Here is a 15,543-nt window from a genome sequence, read left to right on the forward strand (position 1 = left end):
GGACATTGCAGCCGCTCTCGGGTGTAGGAGAAACCCAAATCCTTGGCCAACATTTCAGAAGTGCCCCCGGTGCTGGGTGCCCAGCCTGAAGCACAGGGAGGAGATGAGGGTTTCAGGAGCTGTCATCTGCACAGCCAAAATCTTCTGCCGGGCTCAGCATCCCCCCGGTAGGGCTCCAGCTGGGCACAGCAACCCAGCAGCATCTGGGCCTTTCTTGGGGCCACCTGGAATCATCCAGGTGCCTGCCCCACGCCTCGTGCTGGGCTGGTGTCCCTGCTGGCATATCCTCAGCCTGAGGAATCACAGAGCTTTGCCCTCATTACTGCTTAGAGAATATCGCTTCCTGAGGACTTAAAGGCTTTTTTTTCCAATTGCTGTAGCACAGGACTCGTTTCCCTCACCGTACTCATGTCACTTCTTTTCCTGCTGTTGGTACAGACTGCCAAACGTTTAGTTTCTTCCTCCCCCGTAGATGTGTCTGCATCCGCTGCTGTTTGTGCTCCTGCTTTCATTTAGATGCTTTTTTTTTTTTTTTTTTTTTTTTTTTTTGAATGTGAGTTGCATTTTTATCATATTTTGTTCGAGTTAGTTACGGATCGTTGCACTGCCTGGGTGAGGGAGAGGACACTGCACAGATAACTGCCCCGTTCCCTCACCTGGCTTAGGGCTGCAGTGAGCAGTCCGGGCTTGCTGCAAACCAGTGCCCGAAGCGTATTTATGTATATAACCAGCTGCCCTAGACATCTTAAAAAGCACCAGCTTGGAGACAGCTCCACTCCCGGATCAGGACCATTCCTCTGCAGGCACATGGTGGGGAGCAGCCAGGCCTCTCTCCAGCTCCTCTGAAGTTTATTTTGCCGCGGAGAGCTGTGGCAAGCGCAGCTTTTCAGAGGCGACCATCAGAAACAGCCCTGCAGGTCATCCCTCTGGGGTGTTCCTCAAAGAAAGGGGGTACCTGGAAGAGCAGCTCGCTGAGACCTCACCCAGATCTGTGCTAGGTCCATGCTCCTGCGGGTGGCCAGGATGGAGCCCAGCAGTGCACGGGTGCCCGCGACGGCTCCTGGGGTCCCTGGGTGCAGGAGCGGGGCCGGGAGCGGGTGGAGGTGGCCGAGCGTTACATAACGCACCGCTCGGCTCCAAAGACACATTCAAGTGATTAATTTGAGGCTCTGGCAGCCGCTTCCCTGTAATAATATTTTAAACATTACTTTTCCACTGCTTCTTGCCAGCAATCGTTATTTTGCGCTGTGGAGGCTGTAAAATTTCACTTCAAGGATGGGTTTCACTCCCGTTACAAAATGTGTCTGGAATGTGCAGATGTTTCCTTCGGGGAATAGGGAGCCAATCCGCTCTAACACATCATCCCCACGGGGAGGACTCAACGTGCTGAGCGGCCCTATTCACAAAATCACAAACAAACACACACACACAGCCCCGCGGAGCCGTCCCCGGGCCGGGAACGTCGCTCAGAGCCCCGCTGATGGCCAAGGCCTGCGGCCTACGCCGGAGCTGCGGGGGCTTGGGGCTGGGCCGGAGGGACGCGTGCTGGGGGCAGAGGGGTCCCGCTGCCCTCAGGAGCTTTGCACGGTGTTGGCGCAGCTTGGCTCTTGCTCGGTGCCACATATTTTGCTGGAGATGGAGCGAAGGAGCTATGAAAACTGTGGTATATTGGGTGCTAACGGCCTGCAGGTATCCAAGGGCTCTGCTGCCAAGGACAAAGGAGAGAGGTGCCGGTGCCAGAGAAAACGGAGAGGTGGAATTTAATTGGGCAAAAAAAGTTTGCGTGGAGTGTGGGGAACGCTGAAATCCCACCTTTATGGAACAGCCACTGGCAAAAGGAAGCCAGTGGAAGCTTTTGGGACTTCTAGTTAAGACTGGAGCCATCCCTGAAGAGTATCTGATGGGGCTGGTCCTGTTTTCATAGGAGGATCCGGGAGATCACTCATTCTTTCACTTGTGTCATTTTCTCTCAGTATCATCCTTACTGAACCTCATCTTAATCATCTTACTGTGCTGAGCTGCGTTGTTCAAAACCCTGCCTCTAGCGTTGTGAGATCATTTGGGGCCCACAGCTTCCCTAGAGAGAAACTAATTTGGGGTGTTGGATAGATTTTGGTAATGGGGTCTGCCCTGATCCTGATGTGCTCCTCTGTATTAATCAATGTACGGGCTACCTTTGCTCATACCCCGCATAAAAACTCAGTGAAGCATGGAGAATAAAAGACAGTAGTTACGGAAAAAAAAAATCATCCAAGAGAAATGTTGATAGCAACAAGTATGGACTGAGGGGTCGAGCGCATCAAACACTGATAAGCAAAAGAAGAAAAGGAAAAATCTGTGGCCAACAAAGTTGGGAACAGCGAGGAGTTGCTCGAGTATATTGGGAACTGAAGAAATTAAACGGTACCGGTCTGTTAGTAGACAGTCATGGTCAAATTATCAATGAAAATACAGAAAAGGCAGGACTGTTCAGTAAATATTTGTTTTCTATTTGGAAAAAAGCCAGATGATGTATTTGTATCATATGAGGATGATGAAATACTTTCCACTCCAACAGTAACTGAAGAGGATGTTAAACAGCTGCTATTAATGTTAGACCTTCTTAAACTAGCTAGTTCAGATATTTTGCATCCAAGAATTTTAAAAGATCTGGCTGAGGAGCCCTATGGGCTATTAATGTTCACTTTTAGGGAATTTTTGGGCAGTAGGGAAATTCCCAAGGACTGGAGCAGTATGAACATGGTGCCAGTGTTAACAGAAGGTAAATGGGATGGTGCAAGTGTTTATTAGGCTGCTGTCCTGATCTTCTAGCCCGAGGCAAAACAATACAGCTCACAGCATGGATATAAGCTAAAACTTAAAGGGGATAGTGTAATTAGTGGCAATCAACATGGAAAATTCACTTATGGAAAATAGATCTCGTGAACGTCTGCCTTTTGAGTAAGTTTACAGATGGAGCAGATGAAGATGATGATGTTGATGTAATACACATATGACTTCTGTAGGTATTTGACTCGATGCAACATACATTTGTCAGGAATTGGAAGGAAAAAAATCACCATGGCATATATTAAAGGGATTAAATATTGGCTTCAGAACGTAAGAATAAAAGGAGTCATCCCCAAGAGCTGGGTTGCAGCGAGGTCTCGGACTGCTGACTGCCTCTGTAGCAGATTTGTCCACGGGCTGGCGGACAACAAGAACCAGAGCTCTGCTGCGGCTGAGCCTGGGATGCAAAAATAGAGCAAGGACGCTGCCAGTTGTCAGATCAAGCGTCTGGGAGTGAGGGGCACCACGTCCTGCTGTGTGGGATGGGATTTCCTCCTGGACACCAGGGCTGCAGGGAGGTGCTCGTTGGGTGCGTGGTGGAGGGCGCTGCCACCAGGGGAGGTGTAAGCCTGGAGCTGTGGAGTAGAGGGGCTGTGTTTCCTGGTGTCCTCACCGCCTGAAGGTAGTGATGCCCTAAAGAATTCAGCCACGAGCATGTCCAAAGGATTGTGTTTGCAGAGACAGCAGGAGCCTCCTGTTTGCTGCACCCGAGGGTCGGTGCTAGGTGACTGCTCTGCGTTAGAAGCAGGCTGCCCGAAGGAAAGGGTCGGTAGCTTTGTGTCCCATTCCCATCTTTTCTGAAACTGGCTCATGCACCGTTAGATCCCAGGGCTTCAGAACATCTGGAGAGCCTGTCCCTCTCTTAGGAGACCACAGAAAGCAGAGATAGCATCGGGAGTGCAAGGAAAACACAGACCGGACTGTGCTGCAGCCGTGGTTTGGCCAGGTCTCCGGCCCCGAACACGCTGCACTTTTCCACTTTTCTGCTCATCAGGCTCCCCTGGTCTGTGGTTGTCTGTCGCAGGCAGCGGGCTGGGAGCTCTGTGGCTGTGCTCAGCATTGTTTTCGCAGAGCAGCACCATTTGCTTTGTGCTATTTTTAAACATAGCGAGTGCTGCTGTGACCGCCCCAAATCCCAGAGTTTTCTGTCTGGAGAAGAAAAAAGAAAATAAGAGAGGGGCTCAGCATCCTCCCAGCTCAGGCGGTGCTGCAGGACCTTGCTGAAGGTTGATTTCCAACAGCTAGCAGCGCTGCCAGGCCCAGGAAGGGCTGCGTGTGCCTGGGCTTCGCCTCCCATCCCGTCCCTGCTGCCTGCAGCTGGCAGCCCACGCTCGGAGCTGAAGGGTGCTGCTGAGAGCCCGGAGCAGGGAATCTCCTAAATGTGAGGAAACAGTGTTGGTAAAACATATCGGAGGTGAAAATCATTTGACAGACACGGTTAAAATATACACAGAAATGTTTTTCTTTAGCAGCCACCCGGGGACTTGGGAAACTTGCTCGTCTGTTACAGATTGCTGTTAGCTAAAGGTCAGACAAATTGGTACTGTCAGCTACAAAAGGGAAAGCGTTTCAGGGAGCATTATCACCCGTGGGAAGTGACTGCAGAGATCTGGTGACTGGGCCAGTGTTCCCGGCGGTGGAAGGGATGGATCCGCTCCTGCACTGCAGAGGGTGGCAGCAGGTCTGCACCGGTGGGGGCACACAGGGTGGTTACATACACTGTGGTGACACATGGGATGGTGACATATGGGATGGTGGCACACCAGGTGGTGACACAAGGGATGGTGGCACAGCAGGCAGCTGCTGCCCTATGCCCTGCAGGAGGTTTGGGCCAGGGGCACTTTGGAGCAGGCCCTGGGTGCCTGGCGCTCCCTTTGGCAATGACCGCTGAGATTGCCCCAAAACCTTGGCGTTAGCTCTGCTTCCCCCCTGTGTTTTGTGCTGCTCTGATGGTTGCAGGTCCAAAGCAGGGTTATGTGAAGCCCAGGCTGCTCACACAGCCCGAAGGGAGCAGTGGGGACATCAGCAGAGGGCAACAGTGACCCTCATCCCTCAGCCAGCTCAGCAGCTTTCGGCCCTGAGTCTTGCCCTGTTTCTCAGTGTTTTGGGTCCAGATTTGTCCGCTTTGTCTAGCACGCATAGGCTGGTAGGTGGTGTTACCACCAAATCCCTTGGGAGTCCTTGGTGAACCCCCCATCGTGCTGCTTTGCTCTCCTCCTGGCTGTGCACTCGGGGCTGTGGGCAGCGTGTCAGCCTGCGATGCCTCCAAATGGGGGGGCTCCCCAGGCCGGGGCTTTTTCGGGGAAGAAGCGTGTGTCTGCTTGGCAGGCGGCCGGGCTTGGGCTGCGGGCTTCTGACATTGTCTCCTTGAGCTCTGCCATGTGTGCTGGGAAGATGCTTTGTTTTGATGGATCCTTGGTTTCTTTGCAAACTTTCCATGAAACAAACATATATTTGCGGGGCTGACATTTCGCTGGATGGAACTGCAGACAGCTTGTTTACGCGCAGCGCTAATTATGGACATTAACTTTATTTAAATATTTGGGTTGCTGCTTTCTCAAACTCACTTTTCTCTGCTCCGATCTTTCGGTGGGACGTCGGAGGCAGAGCAGGGCTGGGTGCCTCCTGCCGTGATGTCTCGAGCCCTGTTTTTTGCCACCTTAGCTCACCTCTTGGCAGCGGGAGGACCGCTTCCAGTGCCAGCTCTGGGCACTGGTGGCTCGGAAGGTGGAGCTGCCTTGGAAAGCCTCTCGTGGCAGCGACTGTCCCGAGCCCTAGCCAGCCCCTTGTCCCACCGTGGTGCTGGTGGGAGCTCCTGCTGACCCCCACAAGCGCAGGAGGCCCTCGGTGGCTCCCTGGTGCCCCCCTCAGTCTCAGCTCCATTGTTCAAACGTTGGGAACGAGGAGATGAAGTCAGTCACAGCCTAAAAATAGCCTGTAAAACGAGCTGTTCTGTGGGTCCCTGTGCAGACAGCAGCGCTCCGGTTCCTGGGAGTCTCTGTGAAAAGCCCCCACCCAGCCCCCCTGTTCGAGTACCCTCGACCCCGGTCCTGCTGCTCCTAACCGTACTTGGGAAGGTCTGAGCAAAGCTTGCTGGCTGCGGGAGCCGAGGAGCTGCTCTTTTTCTCCACTTCTACCTGGAGCTGGGGTGCCTTCGGTGTGCACTCACCCAGTGCTGTGTCCCCGCATGGTCCTGTGCCGTGGGTGGCACAGCAGTAGGGTGAGGAAGGAGCGTGGGTGAGCAGCGTCAGGGCTGTGCCTGGCAGGTCCCAGCTCAGCTCCATCTCGTGCAGGGCTCAGAGCAGTCTCCTCCCGTGCTGCTGGAAGCACAGGCTCTCCCAGCTGCTTTTTTTTGGCTGCCAAAAGGAGCTTGGACACCCAGTGCCCAGCTTCACCCCTAAGCTCACCCGCTGTGCCAAGAGCCACAGGGAGTGTTCTGTGCACCCCGCAGATCACCTCCCTCTGCAGGATCTCCAGGAACCCGTGCCCAAAGCAGGACGAGTGGGATCTACTCCAGATCCACCCTGCCGGTGCTCCGGGAGAGGTCTGCACAGGCTGCGAGGGAAAGGAGCTCCGAGGGGCAGCAGGAGCAGGCAGTGCTGGACCCAACCCCTCCTGGTCCTGCCCCAAGCTCGTGGCAGAGCCGGGCCTCACACCTGGGGCTCCTCGTGCCAAACCCGACCCTCTCCGGGCACATTTGCCTTGCAGGGGTATATGTGAGAGCGTTGTGCAGCTCTCCCAGGAGAGCACAGCGTGTACAAACATTGCAGAAACACCTCTGTCCCAGCCTGCCTCGGCCTTATCAACGCTCAGGGTTTTGCTGGGGGAAGAAAAACATTTATTTTTCAGATGGATATTTGTGAAAACATCTTTTGGGGTAAATTCCTTGGAGAGAGACGATGCTCGGGCCAGCGGTTGAAACTCATCAATTCAAAATGAGCAAATAAATTGTCCTCGTGCTGTGACAGCCTCGGGAGCTGAGGGTGCTCCCCTGGCTGCCAGCCCCAGCGCGCTGCTCCCTGCTTGGGGCTGCTCCTCGAGCAGGGCTGCAGGTCCCCCCCCAGGACCTGCACCAAGCGAGCCTCTTGTGCTTTTTCACATCTCCTTCGCCACTGTGGCATCGATCTCGGTTCCCCTCTCTGCACACAAAGCGCTGCTACTCCTACTGTGCTTCCTAGGAGAGGTGCAAGCCAAAAACGAAGAGAAAAAAAAAAAAAAAAAGGAATCAGATCAGCAAAAACCTATAATTTTCCTGGCTCAAGCGTGCAAAAACACATAGGGTTTTTCCTCCGCTTTTCTGGAAAGTCTGTTACGTACGTCAGGCGGTGTCAGCACAGCACTGCTGCACGGGGCACCCTGCTGCCTGGTGCTCCTGGGGACAGAAGGGAATTGGCCATGGTGACACCGAGGGCAGCGTTTCGGCTTGTGGGCTGCCTCTGGGACAGGCTGCTCTGGCCGAGGGCTTGGGGAGCGGGGCTGTAGTGTCACACAAGCCCCCTGGTGTGTCCCCCATCACTTGTTTTCCCTCTGCAAGGTGTGAGCGGTGCAGCCTGGCTCTTGGAGAGGAGCGTGACCCAACAGGGGGCTAGAAATGGGAGCGGAGCTGCCCTGATGCCACCTGTGATGTGCCCTGTGCCGGGGCTTGCTGCTGCTGCTGGTCGGTGCCTCTCCTGCCCATGTGCCGTGCACTCGAGCCTGAGCACCCCTCGTGTCCTGAAGGTGCCCCCGGGTGGGCGTTGGGTGAGGTTTGTGCGGTGTGCCGAGGGCAGAAAGGGGGAACTCTTTTCCCCTGGCAGTTGTGCTGGGGAAAGTGGGACTGAGGCAGCCCGGGAACGGCCTCTGGAATCGGGAGTGGGGCGGAGAAGTTAAATAAGAGCAATTATTTGGTGTTAATAGTGCTGAAAATAGGGCAGTGTCCGACGCAGTGGTATCTCTTGCAGGTTTAAACGAACCAAGGGAAGCAGTGGGTCTGGTAAAGCCTGTGGGTGATGGGACTCGTTGCCGTGGGCTCTTGCTGGCAGAGGAAGGGGTTGGACAGCACCGGCTGTATGATGCCATGGGCACAGCTGCTCTGCTGTCTGTGTAGCTGCTCCTGCTGCTAAAACACAGTCTTTGGACCAAAATGGGGCCCAGCCGCATCCTTTGACTTTCACTTCAGTCACACAAACACAAGGAAAACCCCTTTCTCTGGGGGCTGTCCTGGATCAGGGAAGTCTGGCTGGTGGAGGGAGGCTGCTGGGGATTGCTCAGCCTTGCACATCTGTGGGGAGAAAGTGATTCTCCCCAGAGGATGCTGCAGAGGCTTCATCTACTCACCTCCTGCATCCTGCAGTGCCAGGCCAGCTGGGGAAGATGGGCAGGGGGATAGGAAAGCTCTTGTTGTGATTGCAAGATGGGATGCACGGACACCTGGTGTGCTGGAGGCAATGCTTTATCCCTCCTGTGCTGGTGTGAGCCCCTTCGTAGCCACTGCAGAGGCTCCTGTGCCGGCTCTGGCTGGAAGCAGGGATGTGCCCAAGCTGCCTCCTTTCCCTGGCACCTCTGGAGCTCCACTACCTCCAGCACTCAGCTCTGCTGCAGCTCGTAGGCCTGGAGCTCGTTTGCTAATGAGTCGCTGCAGCTCTCCCCCAGCCTGCACGCAGGCTCCCCTCCGCACAGACGCTTCTCCCTGTCTGCGGATGCTTTTCCCATTACTGTTCTGGCGGGGCTCCACGCACCAAAAGGGCTGGGGAAGGCACAAGCCAGCACTGCCCCCTTCCCTTCCCTTCCCTTCCCTTCCCTTCCCTCCCTTTTTTTTGTGAAGTGAGCGGGCCCACAAATGACATAATGAGAGCATGACATCAGGCTTGGCAGGCGGAGGCGTGCTATACTCTGCTCGACATTATACGTTCTGTGGAATTAAGGAGAAAAAAAAAAAAAAAAAAACAGCAGTGCACCAAAAAAAGCCCGTCCACCGCAGCGCTGCCGAAATAAACACCCTGGCTGCCCGGGGCTGCCGCGGGGACGTGGAGCCCCTGTTCTCCAGCCACCCCTTGCCTGTCAGTGCCAGTGGCCGGGCTGGGGGCTCCCAGTACTGCTGCTGGTCCCTGCTGGTGGCTGCTCCAGGGCAGTGATTTGTACCCCTAGAAGTGATGGGCCCTGTCCAGGAGATGTCCGTGGTGGTGTCTGTGGCTGATGTTTGCTCACACTCCATCAGTGGGATGGGCTGCTGCTAGCTCTGTGCTAGCCCTGTGCTAGCCCTGCTGCTCTCCCTGTGGCCCACGCAGCTCCAGAGAGGTTCAGGAGATCCTTGCCCAGCCCCGCGCAGGAATTGGTAGCAGAGCTGGGAAGGAGCTCCAGGCTCCCAAGGTTCAGGCAGACGCCCTCGTTACCAAATGTTCGCGTCTCCGCCGCTGCGCCTTCCCCACATGACCACTTCTACTTCCAGAACTTTTCTCCAAACTTCCTTTGCTCGCCATGGGAGTTAAATGCGGCTGCATTTTCTGGGGTGTTTGGGGAGCTGCGCAGGGAGCCCTGCCCACAGGGCATCCTTCACACAGTTCTTGTTCTGGACCGAAGCTGTTGGTGCCTTTTGGTGCCTGTCCCAAGTTCTGCAGAGGAGCGGGCCAAGCTCTCCCTGCCTCCTCTGGCAGCACACAGCTCTGCTTTGCAGGTGTGGAAACTGAGGTGGGACCACGGAGCCGTGGCTGGCCCACAGCTGCCCTCTGTGCAGGCACCACAGCGTGTTCTCAGTGCCACCCCCGGCACGACTCAACCAAGATTTCCTTTCTTCTCGTGGGGGAGAGCGGCAGTCTGCGTGTGCGGCGCGTTTCAATGGAGAGCTTTGTTTTCTGCTGGCTTCGGCTCTGCCTTGAACCTGCTCCGAATTTCCTCCAGCCTGGCAGTGGGCTGGGAAAATAGAGTCGTGGCAGTCTGTGGCACCGAGAGGCCGTGCTGCGTCCCGCAGCCTGTGCCGGGGGTTTTATTGGTCGGTACTTCTTTCCTACCTTTTTTTTTTTTTTTTTCCTGCAGCCTACTTTGGTTCACAGCCATCTTTCCCATGCCAGGAAGGCATAATATTATTTTCCATAAAAATCAGAGGGGGGAGCAGAGGGAGCCGAGCTGAGCCAGGCGGCTGGAGGTGACAGGCGCTGGCACCGCCACCACCCCCGGCCTCCCCCCGGGGCCACCAGCGGGGCTCTGCTCCCCGTCCGGGCTCCTCACCGGGGAGGTGGAAAGCTGGGAGGCCTTGTGCTGGTTCCTCATCAAATGGTGATGAAGAGGGTGGAAAACAGCAAAGGAATCAGGCTCCAGTCTGTGCCTAACGGTGCAGGATCGCCTCCCCTCTGCGCTGCTCAGTGCGCAGTGACATCTAGTGTCAGTCCGTGTGCCGTGTAAACGCGGCTCTGAGCTGGGGCTGCTGCTCCTGCTCGCATCTTCCCTGTTTGCTGGGGCTGGTGTCAGCAGCCTGCTGCTCCTCCTGCAGCGTGGTGGCACCCCCAGGCAGGATCGAAGCTCACTGAGGGCTTGGGGCCGTAGCTTGGGGCTGGTCGCCTGCCTGGAGATCAAAATGAGAAGGGATGCGTGTAAGGAGCTTGGAAAGGCTCACAACCGACCCCTCCACGCCTGCTGGAGAGGATGGATGGGGAGCTTGGGGAGCTGCCGGGGCAGCGACTGGGCCTGGTGCTGGCGTCCCAGGCCACCACAAGGTCCCCAGCGCCATCGGTGGTGTTGAGGGCTTCGCCCTGCCCTGTGCACGCTCTCCGTGTGGCCAGCCGGCGTTGTGAAGGGCTCTTGGAGACGCCAAAGCCCCGATTTTGTAACAGCAGGATGGTTTGTTCTGGAGGTTTCTCTTGTCTGGGCAAGGAGCAAAAAGGCCAGGGCACGAGAGACGTCGGAGCTGGAACACCACTTCCTTCTGTCTGGGGCTCGAGGTGCTGCCTAAAAATTACCTGGATTATTTTCAGGTTTCTCAGAGGAGCAGAGAAATGCTCTTTTTGTTAAAGCTCTGCCCTTGCTCACCTGACAGGTACACCGTGCTTCTGCAGCACAGTCCTGCTGGCGTGGCCCTCCTGCCCTAGGCTGCCTGGCTGGCTGACACATTTGCTAGCGCTTTTTTTTTTTTTTAAGTGTGTTTGTTGATCTTCTATTTTGCACATTTCTTGGCCTTCTTTAGTGGTGTTGCTGGTGAACTCTTCTGAATCCACTCTCAGCTTGGCAGAGAGCTCCTGGACAGCAAAATTGGGAAAAATAAACTTAAACCTTTTAAAGAGACATCCATCCCTGTTACTTATCCCCAGAGTTTCCTGGAATCATAAGTAGTTCGTCTGCCAATTTGGCGTAATTCTCTTCATTCAGATACATTAAGTTTAAATACCAAATAAAATCGAGAATTAATCCATGAAGAGGTAAAAATAAGAGGTGAGACATGCTGAGAAGTTACAAGAGGTGCTAGGGATAAAGGTGAGCAGGGAGCGGGCTCGGAGGACGTCTCTGTTGATGCCGCGTGCCTGCAGCTGCGGGGAGCTGGGCAGCACCCCCAGACCTGTCCGCCTCCCCACAGCGCTGCCAGAAATCCTGGAAGGAGAATCACCATTGCAAGGGCTTGGAATAAGTATTTTGGTGCTGCTAAAAGAAGGCTTTGGCCAACGGGGATTCATCTGAAACCGAAGAGTGAAGTTTATTGGGAACGAGCAGGGAGCAATCAGCGAAACTTTCACTTCTAGCTGAATGACATTTTAAAATTGAAAGAGAGGACGTGAGGTGAAAACAGAGAGCTGAATAGGAGGGCAAAAACAATTTTTCTTTGGATGACGTGAAGTCTATTAGTGTTACAGAGAGTGATTAAAGATTTTCTAAACGGTATTTGTTTTATAGGGAAAGTCTAGCCTGATTTTAAACAGAAAATATTCTTTGTTCCTTCATTTCTTGTACACTTTTTCCAAAAGGGACAAAAAGATCTTTAAACATTAAAAGCTGAATGCATCAGTTGTGTAATTAATTACCTGTTCTTTGGCATTAGGGATAGACTTGAAAGTTCCTCCGAGTTTTTCTTCTGTAAGTTAATTACTATTTTAGTCTAAACTCTTTCTTAATTATTTCTTTGAACATATAATAGACTTGCATACTTTTTTGAAGGATACCTCAAACTTAGTAGTACATTAGTCATGTCTGTAATTGCTCTAGATATGCTGTAGAATGGCATGCATTTAGTGATAGTCCCAGTCTTTATACACGCAGCATACAAAGCTGTGAGCAGCAAATGCTGTACGGCTGGGAGAGGCTATACAGAAATGACAAAAAGTTGAACAAAAGCTGACAGCTCTGTTTTCTTTCTCTAGGGATCTTTCCAGTAACGAGATCAGTGTTTTAGATGTTCAGACGTTCAGAAGCCTGACTTCTCTGGCAAAACTGTAAGTACATGCTGCACCCTTCCAGCCGTCCTGCTACCAGCGCGCCCCCTCAGCTGGTACCATGCACCCTGGTGCTGCACGAGCCAGCCTTGTTCTTGCTTGACCTCAGCTGCTGGGCCCCAGCTGTGTGTCTGTGGACTCATTCCTCGGGGCGTTCAGCTGCACAGTCCTGGGAATGACGGATTGCTCGCTGGCGTTCGGAGTCAGGCAGGAGCGGGCACGCTGCGCTGCCAGGTGGAGGGGGGATTGGGGCAGGAGGGTAAACTACATTTGTCACAAGATGGGTTGCAAAACAGAAAATGAGGATAAAGCTGTGCAAATCCCACTTAGCTTTGGAGGGAATTGGGTACTGAATACGAGGGTCCTTTGAGGAGCCCAGCATTGGTGGAGCAAACGCCTGCCTGCATGTCCACTGTTCCCAACACCCTGCTGTGTCTCATCTAAAACTGCCCAGACTCCGTGTGGGCCAGGAGAAGGGGAAAAACCATTAGCAAACTCACTGAACAGACTGCCCCGAGAGGCTGTGGAGTCTCCCTCCTTGGACATGCTTAATGTCTGGACATGGTCCTGGACAGCCCACTCCAGGTGGCCTTGCTTGAGCAGGGTTTTGGACTAGATGACCTCCAGAAGTCACTTCCAACCTCAAGCACTGTCATTCTGTGACACAGCATCTCACAGAAAAATTTGCTCTCATATGTAAGTAGCTCTTGAGACCAGAGGTGGTCAGAAGGTAGCCAGTCACTAACCAGGGCTTGGAAGAGAGTTTGATCCTGTGTGTTGGCAAGGAAGCCTTTGTTACCAGTATGATGAGCAATTACTAAACTTCCCTTTTCATTTTTTACAGAGATATAAGCCACAACAAGATTTCTACATTAGAAGATGGAATATTTGATAATTTATTTAATTTAAGTGAAATGTAAGTTCGTTCTCTTTGTTTCCCAGCTCTTTATTGGGACCTTCCCTTGAAACAGCCCTTCCCTTTCCTGGGGGTGGACGGCAGCACTGTCCTGGGGGGGTCAGGGCTACGTACTGCTCCACCACATGTGGTGGGACACACTTTGCTATTTGTGTTAAGGGAGAGCTGAAGCCTCCATCCCCACTAACCCCTGCAGCTCTACCTGTTTGCCAGCTGCTCCCTTGGTGAGGTTTTGACAGTGCAAGCCTCATCCCTCTCTTTGACATTTTGAAAACTCGTGAACCTTAGGACACACAGAACTGGTGGAGGGAGCCTCAATCTGCTTGGCTGCTCCTCTGCCGTGAAGGGATGAGGAGTGGATGTGCTGACTGCCACCTTCTCATTACCAGGCCTCCCTGATGCTACTTCTCCTCTCTCCAACTGCTGCTTCCTCGCCCTCCTGCAGTCCCTGCAGCTCTTTCTGGACTCTCTCCAGTTTCTTCCTCAAGCTGCTCCTGGGTCTTCTTGGTACCCTTCAAGCCTAATCTCCTCCCAGACTTTGCTTCTGTCTCCTGGATACCTCCAGCCTCTGCTGCTGCCCTCTTGGTCTCCCTGCTTCTCTCCCACACCAGCTCTGCTGGAGGTGTCACAGTTTCTGGCCGTGCTCCAGGCCCCGCTCGCTGTTCCTGGTTGTGTGGTCACACACTGGGCCCGGGGACCTAATGCAAAGCTGCCACACAGCTGCCAAAGTCGCTTGAAGACACTTGGAGAAGTTCTCCCTAAGTGATTCAGGTTCTTATGCTTATAATGCTTTTTAAGTGAAGTAATTAAAATCCGTGCTGATACATGACGGGAGGCCAGGGAACGCCACACAGTTCCAGAAGAGGTACACAAAATCACAGCACAGAATGGGGTTTCTGTATCTGAACGACCCCAGGGATTAACCCTGTGCAATCGCTCTCAGCAAGCAAGAAAAAAGCTCAGCTCTGCACTCTCCACGAAGACTAAGACACAAAGAGCATTTTCAGCTCTGCATTTTTACTTGCAAATGGCACTGAAAAGACAGAAAGGATCCATGCTGTGTCCAAGTGAGCCTGTCCCTGCTGAGGCTGGCCTGCAAAGTGGTGCTTTCAGTATAAAAATCCTGGGTTCAGCCCCTGCGGCAGCCCAGCCCAGCTGGCGTCAGCTAAACAAACATCTTTCCATCTCTGTCCTGTTCGCAGCTGAATGCCAAAGGCTGTAATTTGGATCAAGCTTAGCTGCAATTAAAGTTTCCATCTTTTCATTAAACTGCCACATGGAAAGATTATCATTGACTTTGCATTTCTTTTTTGACAGATCAATTTTATTCTCTTAGCTATTTTTTAATGGAGCTGTAAATAGTCTCCCTTAGCTGCTGAGGCTGCCATTACATCCAACGGCTGTTAGATGGCAGACTGTTTTAAATATAAGATTGTGTCTGTAATTTGCTTCTAATTGCAACAATTATTTGTAGAGTGAAAAAAGTACTTGGAGTACTTGCCTAATTCTAGCCTCTAGAAAAATCATGTTAATTATTGCTTGATTCCCTATTCATTAACTCCCCTAAGCAGTTCTTTCTGAAGCATTTTGCTGGAGTTGCGCAGATGGGAACAGTGAGGGATCTGCACATTGCTGTAATTAACACTTAGCACATGCTTCCCGTTGTCAAGTTAATGCACAACTTTTCTCTGATCTCCTGTTACAGAAACTTAAGTTGGAATCCATTTTTTTGTGACTGCAAACTTTCCTGGTTGCCCCGCTGGGTGGAAGACAGAAAAGTGACGGTTCTCCAGGCGTCAGAGACGAGGTGTGCCCAGCCTCCTGCGGTGGCAAACCTTTCTCTCTTCAACGTTTCGTTCGTCAACACTACTTGTGGTAAGGAGGCACGGCGGGCTGTGGTGGGCGAGGTGACTAAACCCGTGGAAATGGTGGGCCCGAGGGGAGCTGGTGATCCCAGCTGGACCTCCGTATGCCTCAAGTCCCTTGTTCTAACCTAATTAAGCACATAATGGTAGCATGCGGCTGTACCTTGATGTATAGTCGGTCACACCACGGCTGGGATCAGCAAATTCGTTACAGACCCAGCTTCAAGCAGCCCTCAGGTGGTGCTAGCCCCGTCTCTGGCCTGAGGCTTTCGTTCTCTCATGCATTTAACAATCTGACTCTAAGCTGGGAAATATCATTGGAGTTGATGGGACTGGAGGACGTGCCAAGCTGAATCTTTGCAGGTGATGTTTCCTGGGGTAATTCAGTGTAAAAGGGATAGGCCAGGGACAGCCTGCCAGCTGCTGGTAGCTGTTACTGGCCGGCAGGGAGCTGAGGAGCACAGCCAGGCTGGTGTTAAAAACGAGGTAGTTCCCACACATGGCACCTCCTCGGGGGGACTTTTCTTCAGAAAAGCGGCCC

The 15,543-nt window shown here is 53.1% G+C and overlaps 1 protein-coding gene across 2 annotated transcripts in view; it reads left to right on the forward strand.

Moving 5' to 3' along the window:
- The window catches only part of PKD1 (polycystin 1, transient receptor potential channel interacting), an 87,299-nt gene that overhangs the window by 23,977 nt on the left and 47,779 nt on the right, over positions 1 to 15,543 (forward strand). For both annotated transcript variants that reach the window (XM_084537355.1, XM_084537356.1), the window contains exons 2-4: positions 12,150 to 12,221; positions 13,066 to 13,137; positions 14,843 to 15,012. In XM_084537355.1, coding sequence (XP_084393481.1) covers positions 12,150 to 12,221; positions 13,066 to 13,137; positions 14,843 to 15,012 — 314 coding nt within the window. The remainder of the gene's footprint in view (positions 1 to 12,149; positions 12,222 to 13,065; positions 13,138 to 14,842; positions 15,013 to 15,543) is intronic.

Source organism: Aythya ferina (assembly GCF_964211825.1).
Source record: "Aythya ferina genome assembly, chromosome: 15".
NCBI classification, from domain to species: domain Eukaryota; kingdom Metazoa; phylum Chordata; class Aves; order Anseriformes; family Anatidae; genus Aythya; species Aythya ferina.